Source organism: Ornithorhynchus anatinus, chromosome 7 (genome assembly GCF_004115215.2).
Source record: "Ornithorhynchus anatinus isolate Pmale09 chromosome 7, mOrnAna1.pri.v4, whole genome shotgun sequence".
In the NCBI taxonomy this organism is placed as follows: domain Eukaryota; kingdom Metazoa; phylum Chordata; class Mammalia; order Monotremata; family Ornithorhynchidae; genus Ornithorhynchus; species Ornithorhynchus anatinus.
The window spans coordinates 61,159,071-61,187,008 of NC_041734.1; the positions used below are offsets into that span (position 1 = coordinate 61,159,071).

Genomic DNA, 27,938 nt, shown 5'->3' on the forward strand with positions numbered 1-27,938 from the left:
CGTGGGACAACCTGATTACCTTGAATGTACCCCGGTACTTAGAACAGTGCTTGGCACACAGTAAGCACTTAAATACCATAATTATTATTATTATAAGGAAGTGGTGGTAGAGAAGGAGGGGAAGGGGGAGGAGGAGGGAGAGGAGGTGGTGGTGGAGAAGGAGGAGAAGGTGGTGGAGGAGAAGGAGGAAGGGAAAGAGGATTCATTCATTCATTCGATAGTATTTATTGAGCGCTTACTATGTGCAGAGCACTGTACTAAGCTCTTGGAATGTACAAATCGGTAACAGGTAGAGACGGTCCCTGGCCTTTGACGGGTTTACAGTCTAATCGGGGAGACGGACAGACAAGAACAATTGCAATAAAAGGATGAGGAGGAGGAGGTGGGGGAGGAAGAGGGGAAAGGAGAAGGGAGAGGAGGACGGGGAGGAGGAGAAAAAGGAGGAGGTGGGTGGGGAGGAGGAGGGAAGAGGAGAAGGAGGTGGTGGTGGTGGTGGTAAAGGAGATGGAGGAGGAGGAGGTGGGTGGGAGGAGGAGGTGGGTGGGAGGAGGAGGGAGAAGAGGAGGAGGAGGAGGTGGGTGGGGGGAGGAGGGAGAGGAGGAGGTGGGTGGGAGGAGGAGGGAGAGGAGGAGGAGGAGGAGGAGGGTGGGGGGGAGGAGGGCGGAGCACATCCTGATGCAGAGATGCTGCAGTGGGTCGGGGCTCACACACAGACAGACACGCACACAGAGGCAGGGGCCAGCCGCCGCGGAGCCCAGAAAGCCCACGCGGGCAGACCCAGCCAGCCTGACGACGGGCGAGAGAGGGAGGGACGGACGGGGGGAGGGAGGGAAGGAGGGAGGGAGGACCGGCCGGAGGGTCCATCCGTCCATCCGTCCATCCCGGCGGGCGTCCGGCCGGCTGTCCGGGCAGGGGGCGAGGAAGGAGGTGCGGCCCGCCGGAGTGCCCCGGGCCCCGGGCCCAGCGCCCCGCCCCAGGTAAGGCTGCGGAGGCGAGAGGTCACGGCGCCCCTGATAAACTCTCCAAGTTGCGAGGGGTCGAGGCCGCAGGGGGAGGGGCGGACCCTCTCCGGAAAGACCTGGCGGAGAGGCCGGCTTCCCTGGGGTCCCGGCCCGGCCCGCTCCGCTGCGGGCTGGATGCGGAGGGGGCATCCGCCGGCCCGCCCGGGAGCTGCGGGGCTCTAGCCCCCCGGGGGGGCCTCCCTAAGGGGTCGGCTCGGTCCCCCGACCGGAGACAGGGTCTGCAGAGCCAGCTGGGGGGCGAGGAGGAGGAAGGAGCAGTGCCAGGAGCCCCTCTGCCCTCTGCCCAGAGTCCAGGCCGGAGGAGGGTCAGAGGATCCCTCTCCCACCCAGATCCCTCCCAGGCAGGGGCTGGGTGCCCCGCAGCCCCCCTCTTCCTTCACCCTCCACCTCCTCCGGGATAATAATAATAATAATCATAATAATGCTATTTGGTAAGCGCTTACTATGCGCCAAGCCCTGTTCTAAGCGCTGGTGTAGATACAAGGTCCTCGGGTGGTCCCACGTGGGACCCCCAGCCGTAATCCCCATTTTACAGACGAGGGAACCGAGGCACAGAGAAGTTAAGTGGGTTGCCCGAGGTCACACAGCAGACAAGTGGCGGAGACGGGATTAGAACTCACGTCCTCTGACCCCCAAGCGCTTGGTCTCGCCACTAAGCCCTGCTGCTCCTCTGTGCCTCCGCACCGGTAGAAGTGGGGATCCTCGGGGAAGGATGGAGGGCCTGGGGGAGCAGGGAGGGACCCTGGAGGTGCTCGGGGAGCCGCGGGGTCGAGGGTCAAGGTCTCTTGGAGGGGCCGGTGGACAAGGGCGGTCAGTGGCGGGAGGCCCGAGGAGTTTGTGATGGCGAGAGAGGAGGCAAGCTGGGTTCAAGCAGTCAGCAACTCCATCCTCCCCCACTTTTCTCCCTCTGTCTTTCCTTTCTCCCTTTCCCTCCCCCAGTTTTCTCCCTCAGCCTCTGTTTCATCCCCGGTCCTTGCCGATGCTGCTCTCTTGCAGCTTCCGCTCTTCCCCGCATTGCAAAGGAGCTGGGCTAGAACAGCTGAATTATTACCTGGACTGACTAGGGTCGGGGAGACCCTGGATAATTAGAATACAGAGGCGGCGTGGCCCAGCGGAAAGAGCTCAGACCTGGGGGTCAGGGGACTTGGGTTCCGATTCCAACTCTGCCACTTGCTTGCCGTGCGACCTTGGACAGGTCACTTCCCTTCTCTGGGCCTCAGTTTTCTCACCTGTAAAATGAGGATTCAATACCTCCTGCTTAGCCTGCGAGCCCCACGTGAGGCAGGGGCTGTGTCTGGCCTGATTAACTTGTATCCACTCCAGCACTTGGAACAGCGCTTGACACATAGTAAGCACTTAACAGATACTAGGGGAAAAAAAAATGAATTCAGCCAATAGCCTCCACCCAAAGCTTAGATTCTAGCCATTCACCGGTAGCAGTCAGATCCGATCTGCATTTCCCCCCTCTCTTTCTGCCCCCGCCTCCTTGGGCACCGGAGCCAAGTGTGGGAAAGTCAAGAGGCAGGTAATAATAATAATAATAATAATTGCGGTGTGTGTTAAGCACTTACCTTGTGCCAGACATTGTAGTAAACGCTGGGGTGGTTACAAGCAAATTGGGTTGGCCATAGTCCCTGTTCCAAGTGGGACTCCACAGTCTCATTTATTCATTCATTCAATCGTATTTATTGAGCCCTTACTGAGTGCAAAGCACTGTACTAGGCGCTCGGGAGATAACAATAGTTTCAATCCCCATTTTACAGATGAGGTAAAACGCACCGTACTGCAAGGCAATGATTCCCCCGGCTGGATAGCGAGTCCCTGGGCGTCAGTTAGTACACCCGAAGCCTACCCCTGTAAGAGAGGAGCTTCTTTCTTAATGATTTAGTAATAATTGTGGTATTTATGTGCTTACCATGTGCCTAGCACTGTACGAAGCATTACGGACTAGTAGGAGGGAGAACAGGTATTGAATCCCCATTCTGCAGATGAGGGAACTGAGGCACAGAGAAGTTAAGACTTGCCCAAGGTCACACAGCAGATAAGTGGCAGGTCAGGGATTAGAACCCAGGTCCTCCGACTTCCAGGTCCGTTCTCTTTCCACTAGACCCCGGTACATATTGACCTTTTAGACTCACTTTAGGACACAACGGGAATGTGGTTTTGTTAGGTGCTTACTATATGTCGGGCCCTGTACTAAGCTCTCAGGTTGGGCACGAGCTAATCAGGTTGGACACAGTCCTGCATGGGGCTCACAGTCTTAATCCCCATTTTACAGATGAGGTAACTGAGGTGCAGAGAGCTGAAGTGACTTGCCCAAGGTCCCAAAGCAGACAAGTGGCAGAGCTGGGTTTAGAATTCAGGTCCTCTGACTCCCAGGCCCATGCTCTTTCCACTAAGCCACACTGCCTCTCCTCTTCTCACTGACCCCAAAATCTGGTAGCAGGGTGCCCAGCTCAGCCCCACCCTGTGCCAGCAGCTCACCCCTGCAAGCCAAGCACAGGTTATTGGTAGCCTTCGGTGGAGTTCCACCACCCTTCCAGACTCGGTTTCATTGTGCTGCTGGCTCGTGACAGGAGTACAGGGGACAGGGCTGATTCTCCTCAAATTGTAGCAGGGGGTGGAGGAGGAGAGAGTCAGGGTCCGGAGGAGGGTAAAATCTCCATAAAGATCATCTCCGGCTTTCATCCCCCAGCCATGGCCCACCCTAGTCCTTAACAACTAGGCAGAATCAGGAGGACAAGGAGGAGAAGGAGAGGCAAGAGGCCTGACCACTGGAACCAGTTTCCCAGGCAGCTGATGACACCAGCTAAATTTATCAATTGTATTTACTAAGTGTTCCCTATGTGCACAGCACTGCACTAAACAAAAGGACAATATAACAGAGTGAGTAGACATGTTCCCTACCCACAATGAGTTTACATCACCCTCTTGCCTCTCTCCCTTCCCCATTATGGATTTACTATTAACCCCATATCAAGGTGATAGTTTTTATCCAGAACCTCAGCATGTAATAATAATAATTATGGTGTTTTTAAGCACTATGTGCCAAGCGTTGTTCTAAGCACTGGGGTAGATACAAGGTAATCAGGTTGCCCCACATGGGGCTCATGGTCTTTATCCCCATTTTACAGTTGAGATAACTGAGGCGCAGAGAAGTTAAGTAGCTTGCCCAAGATCACACAGCTGACAAGTAGCAGACTGTACTGGAACCCACACCCTCTGACTCCCAAGACTGTGTTCTTGCCACTAAGCCACATTGCTTCTCATATTGTACTGAGAGATAGATACATACACACACATCTAATAATAATAATGGTCTAAAGGAGTCTGCATTGCTGCTCTTCCCTCGACCACTGGCTCAACTCCCTGAAGTTCTCATTTGGGTAGGGAATGTGTCTGCCACTCTCCTGTATTGTACTCTCCCAAGTGCTTAGTAAAGTGCTCTGCACATAAGTGCTCAATAACTACCATTGACAATGATGAATATGAGGGAAGGGTAGAAGGCTAACAGGCTCTCCCCTTTCCCACACACGGATCTTCTCTCCTTACCTGAGGCTCTTGTTGCTCATTTCTCCTCCCCCACTGCCCCAAACTTCTCTCTCTAATTCCCTTCTAGCCCACTCCAAACATCCCATTCCGAGATAGACTCAGGTTTGATCCAAGGAAATCTAGGCCCTGGAAAGGCTGGACACCTGTTGCCGACATTTCCTTTATGCTAGTCACTGCACCTAGGCATCCTCAGACTCCAGAGTCTGGAAGAGAGTGCAGAGAGGATGGCCAAAGTACCCAACAATTTCCCCAAAGCAGTGTACATTTGTGTGATTGCTTCTTGGGGCTGGTGCCTGAAACTAAGGTCCGTCCTCAAATACAGCAGGAGGGACAAGAGTTCAGTGTCAGTTTGGTGCTCTTTGGTGTCACTTTCCGAGTGTCAGAATTGGAAATCACTTTAGACATGTGGCTGAAGAGCATTGTGGCATATTTTTTTTCCTTAGAAGTGTCTTCAGAATTAGGGCAGAGGCACAGTGGACCCCACATGTAAGTGACCTGTACTGCCCAGAGAAGGGAAACAGGTAAAAATGACCTTTCAAGGGCTCTTCCTCAGAAAAAAAAAAAGACAAGCCCTGCAACTCCAAAGCCATGACTCCTCTCAGGTATAAAAGGCAGAGGGAGATGGGGGAGCAGGGGGAGCATCCGTCTCAGAATGTGGGTCTGGGGATCACCAGCTGGTTGTTTTTCGGGTCTCTGAAAATCATCAAATCAATCAGTGGCATTCATTGAGCACTTAATGTATGCAGAGCACCACTAGAGCTGGTAGAGAAATTCCCCCTCAAGGAGTTTACAATCTAGTAGAGGACCTGACAATCTGGAAGAGATCTGCCTCCTGCAACCCAGAAAGACATCACTTGATTCCTACAGTCCCTAGAGAAGGAAATTAAGAAGGTGCAGCTCTCCCTTCATCATATAATACCTGTTGTATGTATTAAGTGGTTATGTGCCAATAGCTGTACTAAGCTCTGGGGGTCTTAATAATCAGATCCCACAGTGGGCTCACAGGCTGTAGGAGAGAGAACAGTTTTGAAATCCTCATTTTACAGTTAAGAGAATTGAGGCACAGAGAAGTGAAGTGACTTGCCCGAGGTCAAACAGCAGGTAAGTGGCAGATCGGGGATTAGAACCCAGGTCCTCTGACTTCCAGGTCCCTTCTCTTTCCACTAGGCCATGCTGCATATTAACCTTTAGGCTCATTTTCATTATCCAGACCAGTTCGGGACCGAAAAGACAACCGAGATTTCTTTTGATTGAGGGAAAAACAGAGTCCTGATACTCAGAGGACGTCGAGCCCGAAACCTGGCCTCAAGAAGGCCCGCCCTTAACCCAAGGAAGACTGATGGGAGAGGTCTAATGAGTTCTTAGAGATCCTAAGGAAAGAAGACTCCCCAATCTCCTCAGTGCCTAATCTCTCAGGCACAGGAAGTTCTTCATTAGGTTTTAGCCAAATCTCTCTCGGTACTAATGGAAGCACATTCTCTCTCATTCTGCCCTCTGAGGAGATGAAGAATAGCTATAGCAAAGCCACAGCTTCCTACCCACAGTATGCCAGTATGTGATTCACCTTTAATAGCCCAGCAGCAATGATGGGAACTGGATGGAATAGTGCCCCCTTGCATTTCTCCAATGTTTTGGCCTTCCACAGCACTTTCATGCTTCTTGCCTCATGCATCAAGCAGGAATGATGTTCTCCACTTTACTGAGGGAGAGACCAAGGCCTAGAAAGGTTAAGTGACTTGTCTAAGGTCACACAGTTCATCAGAAACAAGAGACAGAGCTAGAATCCAGGCCTCCTGACCCCCACCCGGGGCGCTCTCTCTCTCTGCTGCAACCAGACTTTGCAACCTGAAGTTCAATTCCAGTATCCCCCACAGCACCTCCAGGGACAGGTCCAGTTCATTCATTCAGTAGTTTCTGAGAGCTTCCTATGGGCAGAGCACTGTACTAAGATCTTGGGAGACTACAATATAACAATAAACCAACACATTCCCTACCCATGATGAGCCAGTGTGTTATCCCATAGGCCAGGGGAGGAAGGGGGAGAGCAGCATCTGAGATAGAAATAGAGACAGAGACAGAAAGCAGGATCTCAGGTCCTCCCCCAGACCTTACAGGCCAGGGAAGCCAGGAACCACAGCAGGAGGTGGGCAGAGAGGGAAAGGAAGCTCAGAGCAAAAATAAGTCAAGTGCTTTCACGGAGGAGGGCTTGGCCACTGCACAGATGGATTTTTAGCATCAAGCCAACCCAACCTCCCATTGCCCCAGCCCCTCAGAAGCTCCACCCCTCCCCACCAGCTGAACAGTCCTCCCCCACCCTGGAGAATTTCCCTCTTGGGACCAGAGAGCTCCAGTGTTTGAAGCACAAAGGCTCTCTGATGACAGGGACGTCCCCCCACCTCCCATCCCCAGCTGCTCCTCTCCCCCCCCCCCCCATCTCCCTATTCCCCACAAAACCAGCAGCTTTCCTCACCTGGGTTTAGCAGTGCCGCTTGTCCCTACCAACTCAGTCCTGCTTCCTTCCAGTTATTGCTTTCTCCTCTCTCCAATGCACTGGGCCTGATTAGCTCTAGCCCCAGCTGGGCTGGCTGCTCCAACCCACCTGCCCTACCCCACCCCTCCCCCAATCCGCCTTGATTGGAAAGGGGATCCCCGGCCACATGTGTCTTTCTAGCCTGATTAAAACACCCCCAACCCCTTTCTCTTACCACTAAGTCTGAATAATGATTCATCTTGGACTAAATGTGTTTGAAGGGCAGGAGGAGGATGTCCGGGGGTGTCTATGACAATGCCTGTCAAGTGTGTTTGAAAGGAAGACCCCAGCAGGTTGATGCCTGTCTGTGGAGGGGAGCACTGCATATGTTGTGTTTGGCAGAGGTGCCACAGTCTGTGTGTAGGCACCTCTTTACAGCAAGGGAGCAGGTTGTCCATATTAGTGACCCCCAGGATGTGGGTGTGTGCGAGTGCCCTAAAGGGTGGACCTGTGTGTGCCTAGTGAGGAAGGTCAGCCCATGTGGAAGGGGAGTGAGCATGCCCATGCGTGTGGCAGGGCTGCGCGTGGGTGTGCATGTGTGTATGTTCACAGCTATAGGTGGGGTAACCGCAGCCCAAACCCTCCAGAGTCCTTTGCTGTCAGTTATGGGGGACAGAGTGCCCGGCGTGGCTTATGGTCTCCTTTCTGCTTTTGGGGTCGGCAGTGCGAGGTTGTGCTCATGCTACTGACTCCGGTCCCCAGCTTTAAAGTTGGACTCCTCCTTCATCTTACCCTCATTCCTTCCTAGACACGCCAAGCTCAATGACAGAACAACACACCCTGGTCTCCAGCAACCTGGGCACCTGCGGCAGAGACTGATTATTACTGTATCATATATACTCTCCCAAGTGCTTAGTACAGTGTTTTGCATACAGTAAGCAATCGATAAATATGATTGAATTAATGAATGAATATTACCCCCTTATTCAGTGCTCTCTGGGGGGCCAGACATAGGCTCAGGCTCAGGCTCAGGATGGATGGAAATTCTTTGGAAGTGTGGTTGGCCACATCGTGGGTGGAAAGGGAGATAGCCCCTGGGACCCCAAAAAAGTCATCATCTCTCCCAGGAATTCAGGTCTTCAGCCTCCCCACTCTCAGCCACCTCCTCAAACTCCCCAAAACCCTTTCCTTGGGCCAGGAAGACTGAGCAGCTCTCATCAAGTATTCCCCAGGGAAGGGTGGGCCTCTGGCTAGGGTGGGCTGGTCCTGCCCCTGGAGGATTTAGTTTTATGGCTTTCTGGTGGTGTGCTCAGATTCCAGACTTTAGAGTTTCTCCAGGTGGAGGGAGTGCTGGTTTGGAAAATACTCCCTGTGGAGACATGGACGAGGGGACCAGGAGCGGTGGAGGAATCCCCAAACTTGTCTCCCCCCCTCTAGACTGTAAGCTTGTTGTGGGCAGAGAGTGTTTATTGTTGTATTGCACTCTCCCAAGCACTTAATACAGTGCTCTGCACACAATAAGTGCTCAATAAATATGATTGAATGAATAAAGTTGCTCCCTCTCCACCCACCCTAAACTGCTGCCCAGAACTAGAGAGGCTCCCCTGGCTGGAAAGACAGAAGAGTAATAGTCTCTGAGGGCCGGAAGTCATCAGACTTACCTAACTGAGATGTTTTAGTCTAAGAGTAGAAACAGGGCCGGGAGTGTTCTCAATATCTACTGTCTGGAGCAACTGCAGAGCAGGCCCCTCCTCACCCATCTCCTTGCCCTCTTTTTCCCTTGCCCACTTTCCCCCCTCCCTCCTAGCTCTCTTCCCCCTCTCCCTCTATCCCCCTCCCTCCTTAACCTCTTTCTCCCCTCACCTTCACCCTCTTTCCCTCCTCCCTCCTTGTCCACTTCCCCCATCCTTCCTCAGCTTCTTCCCCCCACCCTCTTTCACTCCATCCTTCCCACCCTCTTCCTCCCCATCCCTTCCTCTCCATCCTCCTCACCCTCTTTCCCTTTCCCTCTAAAGCCACCACCCCAATGAGAAAGGGAGATTTGCTCCACTTAGCACAGCCGACTCCCAATTATCCAGGCACCGATCCTCCCTGAGGCAAGACTGGCCAAGCTTCTGATTCTTTCTACTGTCCTGTTGTCCCCCTCCCCTCATAGCCCCTCCCGGGGTTGCTGCAGGCAGGGCTGGGCCAGGAACAGAAAGACCAACCCTCCCCCCAACCCTGCTGCCCCACTCTGGTGCCACAGACTAGTGGCTGGGTGGCCTGGCAGTCCAGCAGCCAGGTGGCTGAAGCTTCTGCCTTCACTCTCTAGTCCCACTCGGGATTTAGAAGCTTATTCACAGGAGTTTGCCAGGGACTGGCAGGGAGGAAGGGGCCAGAAACGGCTGCCTGTGCCAGCCCTTGGATCCCAAAGGGGCAGGCTGATAGGAGGGTGTGGTGAGACCCATTTTTTCAGACAGAGGGAGGGAGCAGCAGGCCATGGCACCGGCAGCCCCGAGGCCTGTCCCAGAGGAGAGAGTGCCTGGGCCAGTCTGAGGGCCCCTGCTCTCTTCTTCCTTCTGACCATTCATTCATTCATTCATTCATTCATTCATTCAATCACATTTATTGAGGGCTTACTGTGTGCAGAGCACTGTACTAAGCACTTGGAAAGTACGATTCAGCAACAGAGACAATCCCTGCCCACTGCAGGCTCACAGTATAGAAGGGGGAGAGAGACATCATTAAAACTAAACAGACATCAATAGCACCAATATAAATAAATAGAATTATAGATATATACACATAAAAACAAGTAAACAGGACTTAATGTAAATAAATAGAATTATAGATATGTGCAAATATAAGCAAGTGCTATGGGGTGGGGCGGGGGGGTTAGAGAAAAGGGAGTGAGTCAGGGTAATGGGGAGGGGATGGGGATCTGAGGAAAAAGGGGAGATTAGTATAGTCTGGGAAGACATCTTGGAGGAGGTGAGCCTTCAGTAGGGCTTTGAAGGGGGGAAGTGTGATCGTTTGGCAGATTTGAGGAGGGAGAGCATTCCAGGCTAGAGGCAGGACATGGGCCAGGGGGTCAATGGTGGGACAGGCAAGAACGAGGCATAGTGAGAAGGTTAGCACCAGAGGAGTGGAGTGTGTGGGCTGGGATTTAGAAGGAGAGAAGAGAGGTGAGGTAGAAAGGGGCAAGGTGATGGAGAGGTTTGAAGCCAATAGTGAGGAGTTTTTGCTTCATGCGAAGACAACCACTGGAGATTTTTGAGGGGGGTGACATGCCCAGAGCTTTTCTGTAGAGAGATAATCCGGGCAGCAGAGTGAAGTAAAGACTGAAATGGGGGGAGACAGGAGATTGGGAGATCAGAGAGGATGCTGATGCATAATCCAGTCGGGATAAGATGAGTGACTGTACTAACTTGGTAATGGTTTGGATGGAGAGGAAAGGGCAGATCTTGGTGATGTTGTGAAGGCGAGACTGGCAGGTTTTGGTGACGGATTGGATATGTGGGGTGAATGAGATAGTGGAGTCAAGGATGACACCAAGGTTGAGGGCTTGTGAGACGGGAATGATGGTAGTGCCGTCCACAGTGATGGGAAAGTCAGGGAGAGGACAGGGTTTGGAAGGGAAGATAAGGAGCTCAGTCTTGGACATGTCGAGTTTTAGGTGACTGGAGGACATCCAAGTGGAGATGGCCTGAAGGCAGGAGGAGATGTGAGCCTGGAGGGAGGATCAGAGAACAGGGAAAGAGAGATAGATTTGAGTATCAACCACGTAGAGATGATAGTTGAACCTGTGGGTGCGAATGAGCTCACCAAGGTAGTGAGTATAGATAGAGAATAGAAGGGGACCAAGAACTGATCCTTGAGGAACCCCTACAGATACGGGATGTAAAGGAGACTGAGAATGTATGGCCAGAGTGACGAGGATAGCCAGGAGAGGATGGAGTCAGTGAAGCCAAGGTTGGATAATGTGTTGAGCAGAAGGGGATGGTCGACAGTGTCAAAGACAGCTGAGAGGTCGAGGAGGATTAGGATGGAGTAGGAGCCAATGGATTTGGCAAGAAGGAGGTTATTTGTGACCTCTGAGAGGGTGGTTTCGGTGGAGTGGAAGGGGTCCAGGGGAGAGTTGGAAGGGAGGAATTTGAGGCAGCGAGTGTAGATGACTCACTTTGGAGAGGAAGGGTTAAAGAGAGATGGGGCAATATCTGGAGGGGGCTGTGGGGTCAAGGGAGGGCTTTTTTAGGATGGGGGAGACATGGGCATGTTTGAAGGCAGAGGGGGAAGAAGCCATTGGAAATTGAACAGTTGAAGATGGAAGTAAAGGAGAGAAGGAGGGTAGGGACAAGAGTTTTTATAAGGTGGGAGGGAATGGGGTCTGAAGCTCATGTGGAGGGGGTGGTACTTGAGAGGAGGGAAGAGCTCTCCTCTGAAGATACTGCTGGGAAGGATGGGTGGAGAGGATGGGGGCGGGGGGCGGGGGGGAGGGGTGATTTTGGGAAGCTCAGACCTGATGGTGTTAATTTTCCTAATGAAGTAGGTGGACAGATCATTGGGGGTAAGGGATTGGGAAGGGGAGGAGGAACAGGGGGCCTGAAGAGGGGGTTATACGTCCAGAACAGCTGACGAGGGTGATGGGCATGGGTGTCAATAAGGGAAGAGAAATAGTTTTGCCAGGCAGAGGTGAGGGCAGAATTAAGACAAGAAAGGACAAACTGAAAGTGGACAAAGCTGGCCTGGTGTTTAGAGTTCCTCTAGCAGCATTCAGCGGCTCAAGCATAAGAGGGAAGGTGGCGGACAGTGGAGTGATCCTGTGCTGAGGATTAGTGGTGAGAGAGTGTCGAAGGGATAGGGGAGCGAGTGAGTTGAGTTGAGTAGAGAGGGTGGAGTTGAGAGCATCTATTTTGGTCATCAAGAGCAGGTAGAGTGGATAGGGAGGCTAGGAGGGGTGTGAAGCGCTGAGAGAGATGGATGGGGTCGAGAGAGAGGAGGTCACTGTGGGAGAGCAACATAGATTAATGGGGAAAAAGAGTATGAGAGAGAGGCAAGTGAGAAGGTTGTGGTCAGAGAAAGGGAGTCGGTGAGGGTGGAGATAGTGCAGCAGTTAGAGATGATGAGATCGGATGTGGAGCCAGGATTTCCCGGCCTCCGACCTGCCCCCGGACTGCCCTCGGTCTGCTAAGCGCAGCTGCGGGCGCCTGCGAGAGCAGCCATTGTTACAGTGATGTCACGTCGAGCCACCGGCCCCATCCGCCTCTGTCTCTGCCGCTGCCCTGGCACATTTATGGTACTCCCCAACCCCTGTTTCTCCTCAGAGCCAGCTGCCTTCTTTCCCCACTTGGTCTCAGAGACCTGCCCAAGACTGGGTAATCAGGAAAGTTCTCCCTGACTCTGAGCAGACACTGATCCTGCCAGTCTTGGTGCAGGACAAGTACAAGTATGCTGAGAAGCAGCGTGGCTCAGTGGAAAGAGCACGGGCTTTGGAGTCAGAGGTCATGAGTTCGAATCCCGGCTCTGCCACTTGTCAGCTGTGTGACTGTGGGCAAGTCACTTCACTTCTCTGTGCCCCAGTTACCTCATCTGTAAAATGGGGATTAAGACTGTGAGCCCCACGTGGGACAACCTGATTTCCCTGTGTCTACCCCAGCGCTTAGAACAGTGCTCTGCCATAGTAAGCGCTTAACAAATACCACCATTATTATTATTATTACAGGTTTGGGGTGGTTATGACCCAAGGGGAATGAGTTTGCCCCTGGCTACAGGTGAACAAGGACTTTGTCGGGTGCCCCCGTGCCCAGCTTGCACTGGTTCAGAAGGCTCAGCTGCAAAAATACTTTCTTTCCTGGCCAGTAGATCTCAGTTGCAAATCCCAGGTCTGCTCACGCTTAGCAATCCACCAACTAAGAGGAGCAGCATGCTCTAGCAGAAAGACTACAGGAGAGGGAGACCCACTTTGCCACTTGTTTGCTCTGTGACCTTGGGCAAGTCATTTACCTTTCTGGCCCTCAGTTTCCTCACCTGTAAAATGGGGATTCAATACCTGTTCACCCTCCCCTTAGACAGTAAGCCCTGTGAAGCCCAGGGATGGTGTCTGATCAGATGATCTTGTTTCTACCCCAGTGCATAGCCCAGTGTTTGGCACATAGTAACTGCTTAGTAAATACTATCATTATTAGGAGTGGAACGGAGAAGGAAAATCCAGTTGTCCCTGTAGACTGTAAGCTCTTTGTGGATAGGGAACAAATCCTTTGTATTGTACTGTCAAGTACTTAGTACAGTGCTCTGCGTGACTCAGTGCAAAGAGCACGGGCTTTGGAGTCAGAGGTCATGGGTTCAAATCCCAGCTCGGCCACTTGTCAGCTGCGTGACTTCGGGCAAGTCACTTAACTTCTCGGTGCCTCAGTTCCCTCATCTGTAAAATGGGGATGAAGACTGTGAGCCCCACATGGGACAACCTGATTCCCCTGTGTCTACCCCAGCGCTTAGAACAGTGCTCGGCACATAGTAAGCGCTTACCAAATACCATCATTATTATTCTGCACATAATAAGCGCTGCACACCATTATTAACCCCTGGGAAGAACTTGGGGGAAGATAATTGACTTCAGCATTTCTACCACTTGCCTGACCTAAAGCAACATTTGCCCAGGGGAGTGTGAAGGTGGCATTGGCAATACTAAATGCTTGCTTAGAAGGGTCAGTCAAACCCTAAAAGAGGAAGCAGAGCTGGTATCTAGTAAGATCCTGCCCCTCTGCTCTTGCCCTTAGAGGGAACAGAAAAAACACTGTTTGTCTCCCATGCCACTCCCCTCCCCCATCCGTGAGTGGGCCCTGGAGTTTTGTGGGAGAGCTGGGAGAGATATCGAGGGTGGAGGTGGCCAACTGAGAGGAAGAGGGTGGGAGCCTAAGAAACTGGACTCAGTTTCCCTGTTCTTCCGACCCAGTCTCTATGACCTCCCCAATGTCCCTGACCCCTCTGATCTCCCCAGTGGGGTCCTGACAGAGAATGACCTGGGAGCTGGGGCCATCTGCTGAGGTCAGATCCCCCCCCCCCACCCCGTGGAGGTCCCCATCTCCTTGTCATCTCCCATGTCCCATTGAGGAGCAGGGTGGCCTAGTGAAAGAGTACGGGCCTGGGTTCTAATCCCTGCTCTGCCACTCACTTGCTGTGTGACCTTGGACATGCCATTTCACTTCTTTGTTCTTCGGTTTCCTCAACTGGAAAATGGGGATTCAGTACCCATTTCATTCATTCATGCAATTGTACTAAGTGAGCACTCACCATAATAATGTTGGTATTTGTTAAGCACTTACTATGTGCCGAGCACTGTTCTAAGACCTGGGGTAGACACAGGGGAATCAGATTGTCCCACGTGGGGCTCACAGTCTTAATCCCCGTTATACAGATGAGGTAACTGAGGCACCGAGAAGTTTGGGTGTGACTCACCCAAAGTCACACAGCTGACAAGTGGCCGAGCCGGGATTCGAACCCATGACCTCTGACTCCAAAGCCCGTGCTCTTTCCACTGAGCCACGCTGCTTCTCTTTGCAGAGCACTGTAATAAGCTCTTGGGAGAGTACATTACAACCATAAACAGTTACATTCCCTGCCCACAACACGCTTAGAGACTAGAGGATGGGGAAACAGATATCAAGAAAGAGAAGCAGCCTCTCTTAGAAAGGAGAAAATCGGTCTCTTAAGGGAAATGCAGGGGCCGATGAGCCAGGGCAAGAGACTACCTGCATCCTCCTGCACCCCTACTACTGGCTAGCTGCTCTCTAGAAGAGGAGCCCAACAGGGAGAGAAGGGAAAACACCAATCTGTCTGGGGTCTCTTGGCAGGTTGTTCCGATGGCGGAGGAGATTGAGGTTACGGGTTGATCGTAATTTCCGTTCTTCGGGATTCCCCCGTGGCCATTCACTCGGCCATCTCCCAGGCACAGCCTTTGAGGGCAGCCCCTGCTCAGAATCTGGAATACACAGGTAGGGCTGCCTGGCTTAAGTTTCCCTCCTGCCTCAATGACATTCTAAGGTCCCTTTCAGGACTACGGTTCTAGCCAAGGTCATGACATCCATGCCCTCCTCTCATGGAAGAACTGCCTCAAATCTAGCCTGGACCGGTAGAGAGTCGGAGGAAGGTGCCATGTCTTCACAAATCTCCAGGCTAGCAGAATCCTGAATTGAACAATCTAAAAGGCCTCAAACCCCTGGGCCTCAGTTGCTCCTCGACTGTTATCATTTTCTCCAGATATCTGGGTACTTTTTAGCAGATTCCTTTTTGAGGATTCCAACTATTCCTGTAGTAATTGCAAGAGCCAAAGCAGCTTCCAAAGAGGCTTTAAACTCAGGGAGTAACAGAGACCCAGGACACATTCATTCATTCGATCATATTAACTGAACACTTCCCGTGTACAGAGCACTGTACTAAGCACTTGGAAAGTACAATTCAGCAACAAATAGAGACAATCTTAAGAGCAACCGGCTCTGAAGGGCAGGTGGATACAAAGCTGTTATATTGTACTCTCCCAAGTGCTTAGTACAATGTTCTGCCCCTAGGAAGTGTTCAATAAATACGATCGATGGATTAAAGCTTTTCAATTCGTGGAAACCAAGCCTGGGTCTCCGGTCAGAGGGGTCAGGGAGGATGAGGTGAGGGGAGTGGGAATACTGAGCAAATAGGGGGAATGTCAGGGTGATATGTTCAAGGGTTGGAAAAGGGGGAGGTTGGACCCCTCAGGGACTCGGGTCAGGGGGATGCAGGGCTGAATGGACTACCCCACAGAGGCTTTAGGCATCTGCCCAGTTCTGAGGGAGAAACTACATTTTTCACTTAGGAGGGGCAGGAGAAGTAGGGGAAGGAGGAGAAGGGGGTGGAGAGGAAGGAAGAGAAAGGAGGAGAAGCAACCCAGTCTGTCGCTAACACAGTCACCTTTCATGCAGGATATCATCGACCTCAGCAGCCTTTGCCCCTGAGTCTTGCTTAAATAAGGGTCAGCCAGAGTGTTGTGATCCCTGTCTAGGCCAGAGGAAACCCCAACTAGGGCTCAGACCCTCCCATACACTTCCTCCTTTAAAAAGGGGCAGGAGTAGGGGAGGCGGGGTGGAGCCACCAGAGGACAGAGCCTAAGGGGCTGGAGCCAGAGGGAGAAGAGAGAGGGGATAAAGGGAATAATTATGATATTTGTTGAGAGCTTACTATGGGCCAGGCACTGTAGTAGGTACTGGGGTAGATCAAGCAAGCCAGGTTGAACACAGTCCCTGACCCAAGGGAGGCTCACAGTCTCAATCCCCAATTTATGGATGAGGTAACTGAGGCACAGAGAAGGGAAGGGACTTGCCCAAGATCACACAACACGCAAGTGGTGGAGCTGAGATTAGAACACATGACCTTCTGCCAGGCCCTATCCACTGTGCCATGCTGCTTCTTAAGGGAGAGAGAAGAAAGGTGATGGGGAAGAGAAGGGAGAAAGAGGAAAAGAGGAATAAGAAATGAGAAGAGAAGGGAGAAAGAGGAAAAGAGGAATAAGAAATGAGAAGAGGAGAGAGATAGGGAGAGAAGGGAGAAAGAGGGAAAGAGGAATGAGAAATGAGAAGAGGCGAGAGGTAGTGAGGTGGAGAGGAGGTGGGAGGGCTGACACCCTGTTGGCAGCATCACTTCCAAACTGTCACTGCCCCCACCAGCTCCATCACCTGTGGCGGCAGAGAACGGTGACAGCCAGCAGAAGGTCATGGGTTCTAATCCCAGCTCTGCCATTCGCTTGCTGTGTGACCTTGGACAAATCACTTCATTTCTCTGTGCCTCAATTACCTCATCTGTAAAACAGAGATTAAGACTGGGAGCCTCAGGTGGGACAGGGGCTCTCTCCAACCCAATTTACTTGTATTCTCCTCCAGCACTTAGTACAGGGCCCGGCACATAGTGAGCGCTGAACAAATACGACTTGTTATCGTTGTCATTGTTGGAAGCCTCCCTCTGGAAGGACAGCCAAAGTCTGCCTCTGTTCACATCCAGACCCAGGTCCTGCTCAGGTATTCCGGGCTGGGGGCTCAGCTCCAGCCCGACCATGGGCAGCTGAGACAGAAGGGTTGGGTCTCGGGCAGGATTCTCAGATCCCATCCAGGAATGTGCCTGACCTGCCGGGTGGAGGTCGTTTACCCTGCAAGGGGAGTAGAGTGGAGGGAGTTGCTTGCGGGGTGGGGATGGTGGCGTGGGGAGAGAAGCAGGGGGAGCTCAGACACCCCAGGGGCCTGTAATGATCTTGCAGAGGCACTCTACCAGGAAGCAAGTCCTTGTTAATGGCCCTAGCTCCTCTCCCTGGGGCTCTGGAGCGAGGATTAGTGCTTCTGCAGGTCTGCCTGCCTGGGTTTATGGAGTCTCCCCTGAAGCCCGCCTGAGTGGAAAGCATTAATGAAGCTGCTCCTTGTGGAGCAGACCAGCTACCCCTGCCAAGAGCCCTCCCCTCCGTGCACCGCCGCCCCCCTCCACACACACACATGCATACTCACGTCTCCCCAGCTCCAAGAGGAGGCACCGGAGATAGATGCTAAGGAAGCCGACAGAGGGACCTGAGCCAAGCCCTTGTGAGCTGTTGTCTGTGGAAGTGGAAATCCGAGAACCAGCATCAGGGGAGTCGGACAGAGCACAGCCCCCAACCCCCACCGCCATGCCCTCCCCACCCCAGTTCTCTTTTCCACCACCACCATCATCAACATCATCAAATGTACAGAGACCCGGTACTATGTGCTTGGGAGAGTACAACACAGTAGAGTTGGCAGACACGTCCCCTGCCCACAACGAGCTTACACTCTAGTCCACCACCTCCCTTTGCCCGAAAAAGAGGCAGCTGAGGAAAACTTTCCAGCTCACCTCAAATCTCCGACTGGCTATTTAGCGGCAGACACAGAGTACCAGCCAACTCTCTCTGCATCACAAAGCCCTGAGTTGGGTTGCGGGGGCCGTAGGGTTAGAGTTGGACCTATGTAGAACTTCCTGACTGTTGTGAGGAATTCCTAGGCTCGCCAGAGGAGAGAAACCATGGCCTGACTGGGCTGGGTTAAGGGTAGGCAGATCTATCTGGAGGCGGGACTGGACTGGGGGCGGTCTCACCAGAGCTGGGATTGGTAGACTCCCAAGACAAGCGGGTCTCAATGGAGAAGCGGGGCCTTTCCCAGAAGTGGATGATGGATTTACCCATTCGTTCCACATGAGGGTCTCCCCCAATCCCCGCCCCACTTCCCCAAACTATTTCAGTCAGTGAAGCTTCAGAGAAGCTACATGGCTAAGTGGAAAGAGCATGGACCTGGGAGTCAAAGAACCTGGGTTCTAACCCTGAAGTTGCTTGTTGTGTGATCTTGAGCAAGTCACTTAACTTCCCTGTGCCTCAGGGTCCGCGTCTGTAAAATGGAGATTAGATTACTGTCCTCCCTCCGTCTTAAACTGTGAGACCCAGGTTGGGCAGGCACCATCTATCTTGTACCTTGTATCCTCCCCAGTGTTTAGTACTGAGCTTGGCCCATAATAAGGGCTTAGTAAATATCATTAACAAAAAACAAACAGTCCCCTGCCCCCAGACTGATGTGACTGCTGTTTGTAGATCAAAGAGTGGTGGTCCAGCCAGCTGTGGAGACACCACCCGATGGCTCAGTCCAAGTCTCAGGATGCCAAATGTGGGTGAGAGGAAGGACCAGGGTGGTTGTGGTCGGGTGGAGGGGGGGAGATTTACAGGGCACAGAGGGGGGTGGGCAGCCCAGCTTCCTTGGGTGGGTAAACCGCTCCTCATAGAGCCCCTGAGCCCATCATCTGAATGACCGTCCTTCTCGATTTTCCCTCTCTTCCAGGTCCTTCTTCTGCCTTGGGTCCTGGTGCACCAGTGCCTTGACTGAGGTCTCCTGTTTTCCAGCCTGAGAGGGCTCTTCAGAAGCAGGCGATGGAAATCCTTGCAGAATTGGTGCTGGCATCCTTAGCAATTCTCTCTTTTTCTGGTAAGAGACCTATTGGACCTGCAGGGGCACTGAATGATAACTAGCTAAGAAGTAGGGTAGCCTAGCTGAAAGAGCCCGGGCCTGAGAGAGGACTTGGGTTTTAATTCTGGCTCTGTCATTTGACTGCTGTGGGTCCTTGGGCAAGTCACTTCACTTCTTTGGGCCTCAATTTCCTCATCTGTGAAATGGGGATTCGACAACTGGTCTCCTGGCCCCTTAGACTGTGAGCTCCAAGTGAAAAAGGGACTGTATCTAACCTGATTGTCTTGCATCTACCCTAGCACTTAACAAATTATTATTATTATTATTACCCACACTTTTTTGCATTTATTAAGTGCTTGCTATGGGTCAAGCATTGTTCTAAGCACTAGGGTAAATGCAAATTAATCAGTCCAGATATAGTACCTATCCCACATGGGGTTCACAGTCTAAGATATTGATATTGAATCCCATTTTGCAGTTGAGGAAACTGAGGCACAGAGAAGTTAAGTGACTTGCCTGATGTCACACAGAGGGCAATTGGCAAACCTAGGTCTTCTGACTCCCAGGTCCCTGCTTTATCCACTAGACAACATGCTTCCCACACAGTAACCCTGGCTCCTACTGCCTGGATTTCCGATTTGTGATCTTATGGGAGTAAGTGATTCTCCTCATTCCACAGAGGGGAATACCAAGGCCCAGAAATGTTAAGTGACTTGCCCAGGGTCACCCACCCTAGCAGAGGCATAGCCCATATAAGAATCCAAGTGTGCCAATTCCCAGAGCAGTGTATTTTTCGCTCTGCTCCGCTGCCTTCCTCCATGGATCAATTCGCTGAGAGTCCCCACTCACTACCCCGGTTGAGAGCCATTTAGTCAAGTAGGGAAGAAGGAAATTGGGGCTTAAACCAAGTGTGGCAGAATAGAGCAGCTGGCAAGCTCTGTGAAGGCGGAAATCCGATGTTCATTTCACAGGAGCCCAAGCTCCTAGTTTAAGGCCCTCCCCCATGGCAGCACTCAGAAAAAACCTGCTAACCAGCTAATTGTCAGAGATTTCTCCACTCAAGCTGCTGAGGAAAAGTCTCTCACTCAGAGAAGGTTCACAGATGAGGAGGGGGGACAGAGGGGAATCAATCAATCAAAAAAATCAATGGTTATTTATTGAGCACTTATTATGTGCAGAACACTGTACTAAGTGCTTGGGAGATTACAATATAACAGTAGTAGTGGACATGTTAAGAGGGAAAGGAGATGGCTGAAGACAAGGCTGGTGAGGTATCAAGCAGAAGGAAGGGAAAATCCAAGGGAAGCCTGAGGTGGCATGTATGAAGCGCTTACTAGGTGCCAGGCACTGTACTAAGCACTGAGATGGATACAAGCAAATTGGGTTGAACAGAGAGAGACTGAACTTGGTGTTGTCTTAGGCCAATGAGGAAAGACTGGGGGCTTAACTCAACTCCCAGACCTGAGCTTGGACCTTGAAGGTAGTCAAAATCTCAAGAGGAAACAGAAGCAAGAGGCTAGACCTGAGAGGAACTTCTGGGGAATGTAGAATGGTGCAGAAAGGAGTGACTGGGATAGGTGGAGGCAGGAGGGTTGGCAGGATGAGGGCTCTCCTAACCCTAAGAATCCTGACATCTCTGCGGGTCTGTCTCCCACCCTCCAAGGGAGAACTCCTTACCGCCCTAGGGGAGGATGTCAAGCTATCTCTCCTCTTTTTTTAAATGGTATTTGTTAAGGGCTTACAAAGTACCAGATACTATACTAAGGGCTGGATGATACACAAACTGATCAGGTCGGACACAGTCCGTGTCCCACATGGGCTCATAGTCTTAATCCCCATCTTACATATGAGGTAACTGAGGCACAGAGAAGTGAAGTGACTTGCCCTAGGTCACACAGCAGACAAGTGACAGAGCTAGGGTTGGAACCCAGGTCTCTCTGACTTCCAGGCCCATGCTCTATCCACTAGATGACACTGCTGCTCCCCTCTCCGCCATTCCGAGCAGCGAGTAGCAAGGGGCTGTTGGCCTTCCTGAGCCTCTCATTGTTCTCTAATGCCCCTTAGGGAACCTGGCCCAACTCGAGAGGCAATTATCTAGTTTGGGGCTGAGGCAAAAGCAAATCCAGGGGGTTGGAGGGTCCCCAGTCTCCTCCAGACCCTCGCTCACCCAGCTGTGGCCAGAGAAAATGAATCGCTCTGAGGCCCGGGGGGCTGTGGGGAGGAGGAGGGAAGAGGGGAAGGTCTTGGGGCCGGAGAGAGGGGAAGGAGTCCTTGTCCTGCACTGTGACTTCTCCGGTCATTGATCTTGACCCCGAGGGAGGTGTCTGACGGGAAAGTCATGGTCGGCGGAAGTAGGGGCCGGCGGCGATGATGGAGTGGGGAGAGTGAAATAGCAGAACACCTGGGTTCCTTGGTGGAGACTTGGAGGCCTGACGGATGCTCCGGCTCCCCGGCTGCCTGCTCACCATTCATCCTGTTTCTGAAATGCCCCCAAGGCAGTGGTTAGGGAGCCGGGGACACAGAGGCTGCTCCTGCTGCAGGCGAGTGGAAAATTGAACAATCCCAAATAAGACAGCATGATGCCAGGACATGGGGGTTGTGACTGACTGCTGGGGAAGAACCTCAGAAACCCGGGTCATCTGTGGCTTCATTCATTCATTCAATCATATTTATCGAGTGCTTACTGTGTGCGGAGAGCACTGTACTAAGCAATCGGGAGAGTAGCGTGGCGCAGTGGAAAGAGCATGGGCTTTGGAGTCAGGGCTCATGAGTTCGAATCCCAGCTCTGCCACTTGTCAGCTGTGTGACTGTGGGCAAGTCACTTAACTTCTCTGTGCCTCAGTTCCCTCATCTGTAAAATGGGGATTAAGTGTGAGCCCCACGTGGGACAACCTGATTCCCCTGTGTTTACCCCGGCGCTTAGAACAGTGCTCGGCACATAGTAAGCGCTTAACAAATACCAACATTATTATTATTATTATTACGCTACAACAATAAGCAGACACATTCTCTGCCTACAATGATTCCCTCTTGCGATACGCAAAGCTGCGGTTCCGAACCTTCCTGCTTATACCGCAAGGAATAGCATGTCTGGCTGGGGCAGCTCTGGGCTGAAGGCCAGGGATGGGAGAGGAGAACTCGCTAGACTGAGCTCGCTGTGGGCAGGGAATGTGTCTGCTAGTTGTTATATTGCACTCTCCCAAGCACTTAGTACAGTGCTTTGCATACAGTAAGCGCTCAATAAATACAATTAAATGAATCAATTAATTAATGCATGAAGGAATAAACAAGAGTCCAAATTGGTCATTGGAAATTTGGCATAAAGAGCAGATGAGTGTGTGTGTGTGCACATGTGCACGCATACAATATGTATGTGTGCATTTGTGTGGAGATGTATATGTAGCATTTGCATAAGTGTAGACATGTACATATTGAGTTTTTGAGCATATATTTTTGTCTATGTGGACGTACTCTATGTGTGTGTGTAATCAGTCAATCATATTTACTGGGCGCTTGCTGTATGCAGAGCATTGTACTAAACGCTTGGGAGAGAGTACTGTATAACAGAGTTAATTAGACACGTTTCCTGCCCACAACGAGAATATATGTGTGATGGTGTGTGCTTAAACATGTGTCTGTAAGAAGCAGTATGGCCAAATGGAAGGAGCATGGGCCTGGAAGTCAGAGGAACTGTGTTCTAATTCCAGCCCCACCACTTGTCTGCTGTGTGACCTTGGGCAAGTCACTCAACTTCTCTGTGCCTCAGTTCTCTCATCTGTAAAATGGGGATCAACTGTGAGCCTCACGTGGGACAACCTGATTGCCCTGTATCTCCCCCAGTGCTTAGAACAGTGCTCTGCACATAGTAAGTGCTTAACAGATACCAATATTATTATTATTTAACTTTGCTGTGCCTCAGTTTTCTCATCTGTAAAATGGGGATAAAATCCTGTTCCTTTCCATTTAAACTGTGAGCCTCGTGAGGTCAGAGACTGTGTCCAACCAGATTGTATCTATCCCAGCACTTAACAAGTACTACAGTTATCATTAGCATTATTATTATTGAAACTACTTTTAATGTATACGTGTATGAAGGCTTGTGGGTGACTCTGTGTGTTTGCAGATACCTATGTCTGCGTAGATATGCTTTATGTGTGCAGGTATGAGTGTACGTATAATTGCATTTACATGTGTGCAGCTATAACTTGTGTTTTTGAGTGTGTGTGTGTTTGTGCCTATACGTATGTCTGTGTAGAGATACTTTACGTGTGCAAGAAATACTCTATGTGCACATGCATGCGTGAGAGTGCAAGTGTGTCTTTGTATATGTGTGGGTGCATCACTGTCCACGTTTCATCAGGGAAGCCCCAGACATCCCCTCTCCCACATTACCCATTTCTCCCCCTGTCAAAACCAGGTCTGCTGCCCCCCACTCTCACCCTCCTGCCCCCCATAGCTCCATCCAACCTAGGCCTGGTTCAGCACAAAGGTATTGAAAAGCAGCATGTCTTAGTGGATAAAACCCGGGCCTGGGAGTCAGAAGGACCTGGGTTCTAATCCCAGCTCCCCCACTTGTCTACCATGTGCCCTTGACCATGTCCCTTAACTTCTCTGTGCCTCAGTTCCATCATCTGTAAAATGGAGATTAAGACTGTGAGCCCCACGTGGGACAGCGACTGTGTCCAACCCGATTATCTTGTATCTACCCCAGTGCTTAGAAAGGGGCCCGGAACATAGTAAGTGCTTAAATAATACTACAATTATTGTTATTATCATTATTATTATTATCAAGCACCTCATGTTCATCCGTTCGGTGCCGAACCTTTAGTGATGAACCTTCAGTGCTGTATTTCCAGCGGCTAGCAGGGTCATTAACACTGGATTAGACCTCCCCCCCTGCAAGGCTGTCTATGGTGGCCCTATTTCTGAGGCTGGCCTGGGCAAGGGGGGGCAAAGGAGAGCACAGGATGGTCCCCATTTCTGGGGAGGCTCCTTGCTCTGAGATTAGCTGAGCAGCTGCCCTCCCCCCCCCCCACCCGCCAACTGCCCTCCCGGGACTAGCGCTGAGTCTCAGCTGCAGGAGTGGGCAGGGGTCTCTCCCCTCGCCCTGAGTGGGACTGACAGCTGGATAGGGGCTGGAGAAGGGATCCCTGTTAATTCTATAATAGGACTCTTCCCCCCTGCCAGCAGCTGCCGCAGCCTTGGAACCAGCTGCTCCGGGGATGGAAGCCAATTAAAAGAGTTCCTCCCTGAACCCTGGGGGTTAGCCTGGTGCCGGGCGGGGGTGGGGGCGGACACATGGAGACACCCCTCCTGCTTCCCCCAGTCATCGGCCTCCATTCCACCTCCCCTCCCCAAACGTCTGAGGAGGGAAACAACAACCAGGGCTGCTCGTCTCTTAAAGGCACTGCTGAGGTCACCTCTTCCACCAGGAAGCTTTCCCTGATGAATTCCCCCCACCCTCCAATCAGTCTATGACCTACCCTCAAGCCCCTACTAGAGGTGCTCTTTGTGGGCCCTTGGGAAAGCTTTGTTGACTGTCTGCCTAATGGACGATGGACCGGCTGACTGATGATGGATGGACCGAGTGACCGATGACTGCCTGACAGACTGACCGATGGCTGATCGAATGGCCGACGACGGTGGGCTGATCGACCGAGACTGACTGATCGCTGATGGACTGGCTGACAGATGACAGATTGACAACTGATGACTGAATGACGGATTAATGGCTGATCGATCGGCTGACTGAGGGCAGACTGACCGACGGACGGGCTCGTGGGCTGATGGACTGGCAGAGTCGAGACACTGCGTTGACTAATGACCGACTGCAGGCTGACGGGCACTGAGAAGCCTTGAGGTGGGGAGGGAGGGAACACTGAGGTGGGAGTCCAGATGCCTGGACCCGAGACCCAGTGCCATCTCCTCCCAGAGATACTTGGGCGCCAGAACCGTCACTTCTCTGTACTTCAGTTTTTTGGTTTTGTTTTTATATTTTAAGGTATTTGTAAGTGCTTTCTGTGTGCCAAGCACTCTACTAAGCACTGGGGTAGTTACAAGATGATCAGGATTTTTTATGGGTTTTTTTTTTAAATGGCATTTGTTAAGCGTTTACTATGTGCCAGGGACATATGGCATATATGTCATATATATGCCATGTATCTACCCCAATACTGAGCACTGGGGTAAATACAAGATAATCAGGTTTTTTTGGGGAGGGGGGGCATTAATGGTATTTGTTAAGCACTTACTATGTGCCAGGCTCTATGCTAAGCACTGGGGTAGATAAAAGATGATCCATTTTTTTGGTTTTGTTTTTTTAATGGTATTTGTTAAGTGCTCACTATGTGCCAGGCACTTTACTAAGCACTGGGGAGATATAAGACAATCAGGTTGGACCCAGTCCCTAACCCACATGGGCCTCACAGTCTTAATCCCCATTTTGCAGATGAGGCACAAATTAGGTGACTTGCCAATGGTCACGCAGCAGACAAGTGGTGGAGCTGGGATTAGAACTCGGGTGCTCTAACTCCCAGGCCCATGCTCTATCCAGTGGCCACTTGCTTCTTCCATTTTCCCCAAGAATATGGGGTAGGGGTTGGGTGAGGCTGAGCTAATATATTTCAAAACACCAGGCATCGATTTGTCCTGGAATCATTTAATGAGCCAATTTTCTCCAATCCTCCAGCCCTTTGCCCCCCAGCTCCTTCCCCCCAAAATGTCCCTCCATTTCTGCCCCTAGTCAGCCAGTCGTATTTATTGAGCACTTACTGTGTGCCGAGCACTGTACCTTTTGGGAGAATACGATACCGTAATAGGACAAGATACATTCGCTGCTGACCAAGCCCATCCTGGAGAAACAATTTTCTGGGCCCGGTGCCGCTGAATGACCGGGGCTGTGGTCGCTGTTCTCTTTCCAGCCTGGAGTCCAGCCCAGAGCTCCCCGGGCACCTACGGGCCCATCTTTGAGGACCAACCCATCAGCGCCCTCTTCCCCGAGGAGTCGAGAGAGGAGAAGGTTACCTTAGCCTGCCGGGCCCGGGCGAGCCCCCCGGCCACTTACAGGTAAGAGACTCCAGATCCCCAGGGCCAGGCCTGAGGAAGAGGCCGAGTCCACGTCTCGGACTGACGGGCACGTTCGGTCCACTGAGGCAAAAGCTTTACTCCTTGGGGCCCTTCCTCCCCACAGCCTTTTCCCTGGGGGTAAAGGAGGAGAATGGCCTTAGAGAAGCCTGGGGCAATTCCAGGAGGAAGGAAACTCACCTGCTCTTCTGTGGCTTTCAGTTTAGGCCGGGCAAGGTATGGTTGCTCCATCATGGGGCCCTGGGTGGAAGAGGAGGAGGAAGAGGAGAAAGAAAAGGAAGAGGAGGGAGAGGAGGAGGAGAAGGAACAGGAGGAGAAAGAGGAGGGAGTGGGGAGGAGAAGAAGGAGGAGGACAGGAAAAGGAGGAGGTGGAGAAGAAGGAAAAGGAGGCGGAAGAGAAGGAAAAGGAAGAGGAAGAGAAGGAAGAGGGGAAGGAGGAAGAGGAGTCGACATAACAAGCCCTGGAGCTAGGGGGCTGGGGAAAGGGATATGGGAGGAGAGCAGCTCCCTGCTCCCAAGGAAGAAGATGAGGTCTGGCAGCCCACAGGGAGTTGTGGCTGGACCAGAGAGGAGCAACCAGCTGACTTACAGGAAGGTTCTTTGAAGGTTGCTGGGTGCCTGAGTTCCTTGCTTGCTCTTTGGTCTGAGGGTCCGAAAGGAGAACTGACTCAAGCAGCAAGTGGCTTGAACCCAGGAGCCCCTCCCTCCCTTCTTCCCTCGCCCCCTTCCTTCCTTCTCTCCTTTCCTTCTTCCCCCTTTCCTTCTCTTCCTTCCTTCCTTTCCTCCTTCCTTCCCTCCCCCGTCCTGCAGATGGAAGATGAATGGCACCGAGATGAAGCTGGAGCCCAACTCCCGCTACCAGCTGGTCGGGGGCAACTTGGTGATCACAAATCCCGTGAAAGCCGAGGATGCGGGCGCCTACCAGTGCCTGGCCTCCAATACCCTGGGCACTGTGGTCAGCAGAGAAGCCTTCCTCCGCTTTGGCTGTAAGCCCCTCTGGGGGTGGTGGGAGGGTGGAGGGGGGCTAGAGGACCAGGGCGGGAGGATTGTGGGTGTATTGCAGGGGCCATGGGTGGGAGTAACTCTCCCTTTGCCCAGGCCTGGCTAGGGCTCTGTTGAGGCCACATTGGGAGGGGCCAAGTTGCCAAGTGCATGTAGTGGGGTTGGCTCCAAATAAGCTCCTCCTCCACCTCACCTGCCCTCCCCTTCTCCCCATCTCTCCGCACCCTCCTCTTCCCCGTTTTCCTCTTGCCACTTCCCCTGTCTGGCTCCAGTCCTGCAGGAATTCTCCAAGGAAGAGCGGGATCCAGTGAGAATCACCGAGGGCTGGGGGGTCATGCTGCCCTGCAATCCCCCTGCCCACTACCCAGGTGAGAAGGGCCCCAAGTAGGAGGGGAGGGTGAGGGGGCTGTGGGTTTTCTGCCCATCCCAAAACTGGGGCCCTGCTGAGACGTGTCTGTTATATTGTTGTGTTGTACTCTCCCAAGGACTTATTTTAATGACCTGCACACAGAAGCAGCGTGGCTCAGGTGGAAAGACCCCAGGCTTGGGAGTCAGAGGTCATGGGTTTGAATCCCGGCTCCGCCACTTGTCACCTGTGTAACTGTGGGCGAGTCACTTAACTTCTCTGTGCCTCAGTTCCCTCATCTGTAAAATAGGGATGAAGACTGAGCCTCACGAGGGGCAACCTGATTACCCTGTATCTCCCCCAGCGCTTAGAACAGTGCACATAGTAAGCGCTTAACAAATACCAACATTTTATTTATTTTTAAACGTTCAGTAAATATGACTGATTGATTGATGAGGTGGGGAAGGCAGAAGGAGTCAGGATGTGGAGGAGGGCAGATCCAGGACATCACT

At 52.0% G+C, this 27,938-nt stretch overlaps 1 protein-coding gene across 1 annotated transcript in view; it reads left to right on the top strand.

Annotated features, from left to right (window-relative positions):
• The first annotated feature begins 832 nt into the window (after positions 1-832).
• CNTN2 (contactin 2) overlaps positions 833-27,938 on the top strand; it is a 47,899-nt gene continuing 20,793 nt past the window's right edge. Inside the window, exons 1-5 of the mRNA XM_029069433.1 lie at positions 833-977; positions 18,870-19,013; positions 25,916-26,060; positions 26,889-27,064; positions 27,353-27,448. Of these exons, the coding sequence (XP_028925266.1) occupies positions 18,959-19,013; positions 25,916-26,060; positions 26,889-27,064; positions 27,353-27,448 (472 nt within the window). The 5' untranslated portion in view covers positions 833-977; positions 18,870-18,958. The remainder of the gene's footprint in view (positions 978-18,869; positions 19,014-25,915; positions 26,061-26,888; positions 27,065-27,352; positions 27,449-27,938) is intronic.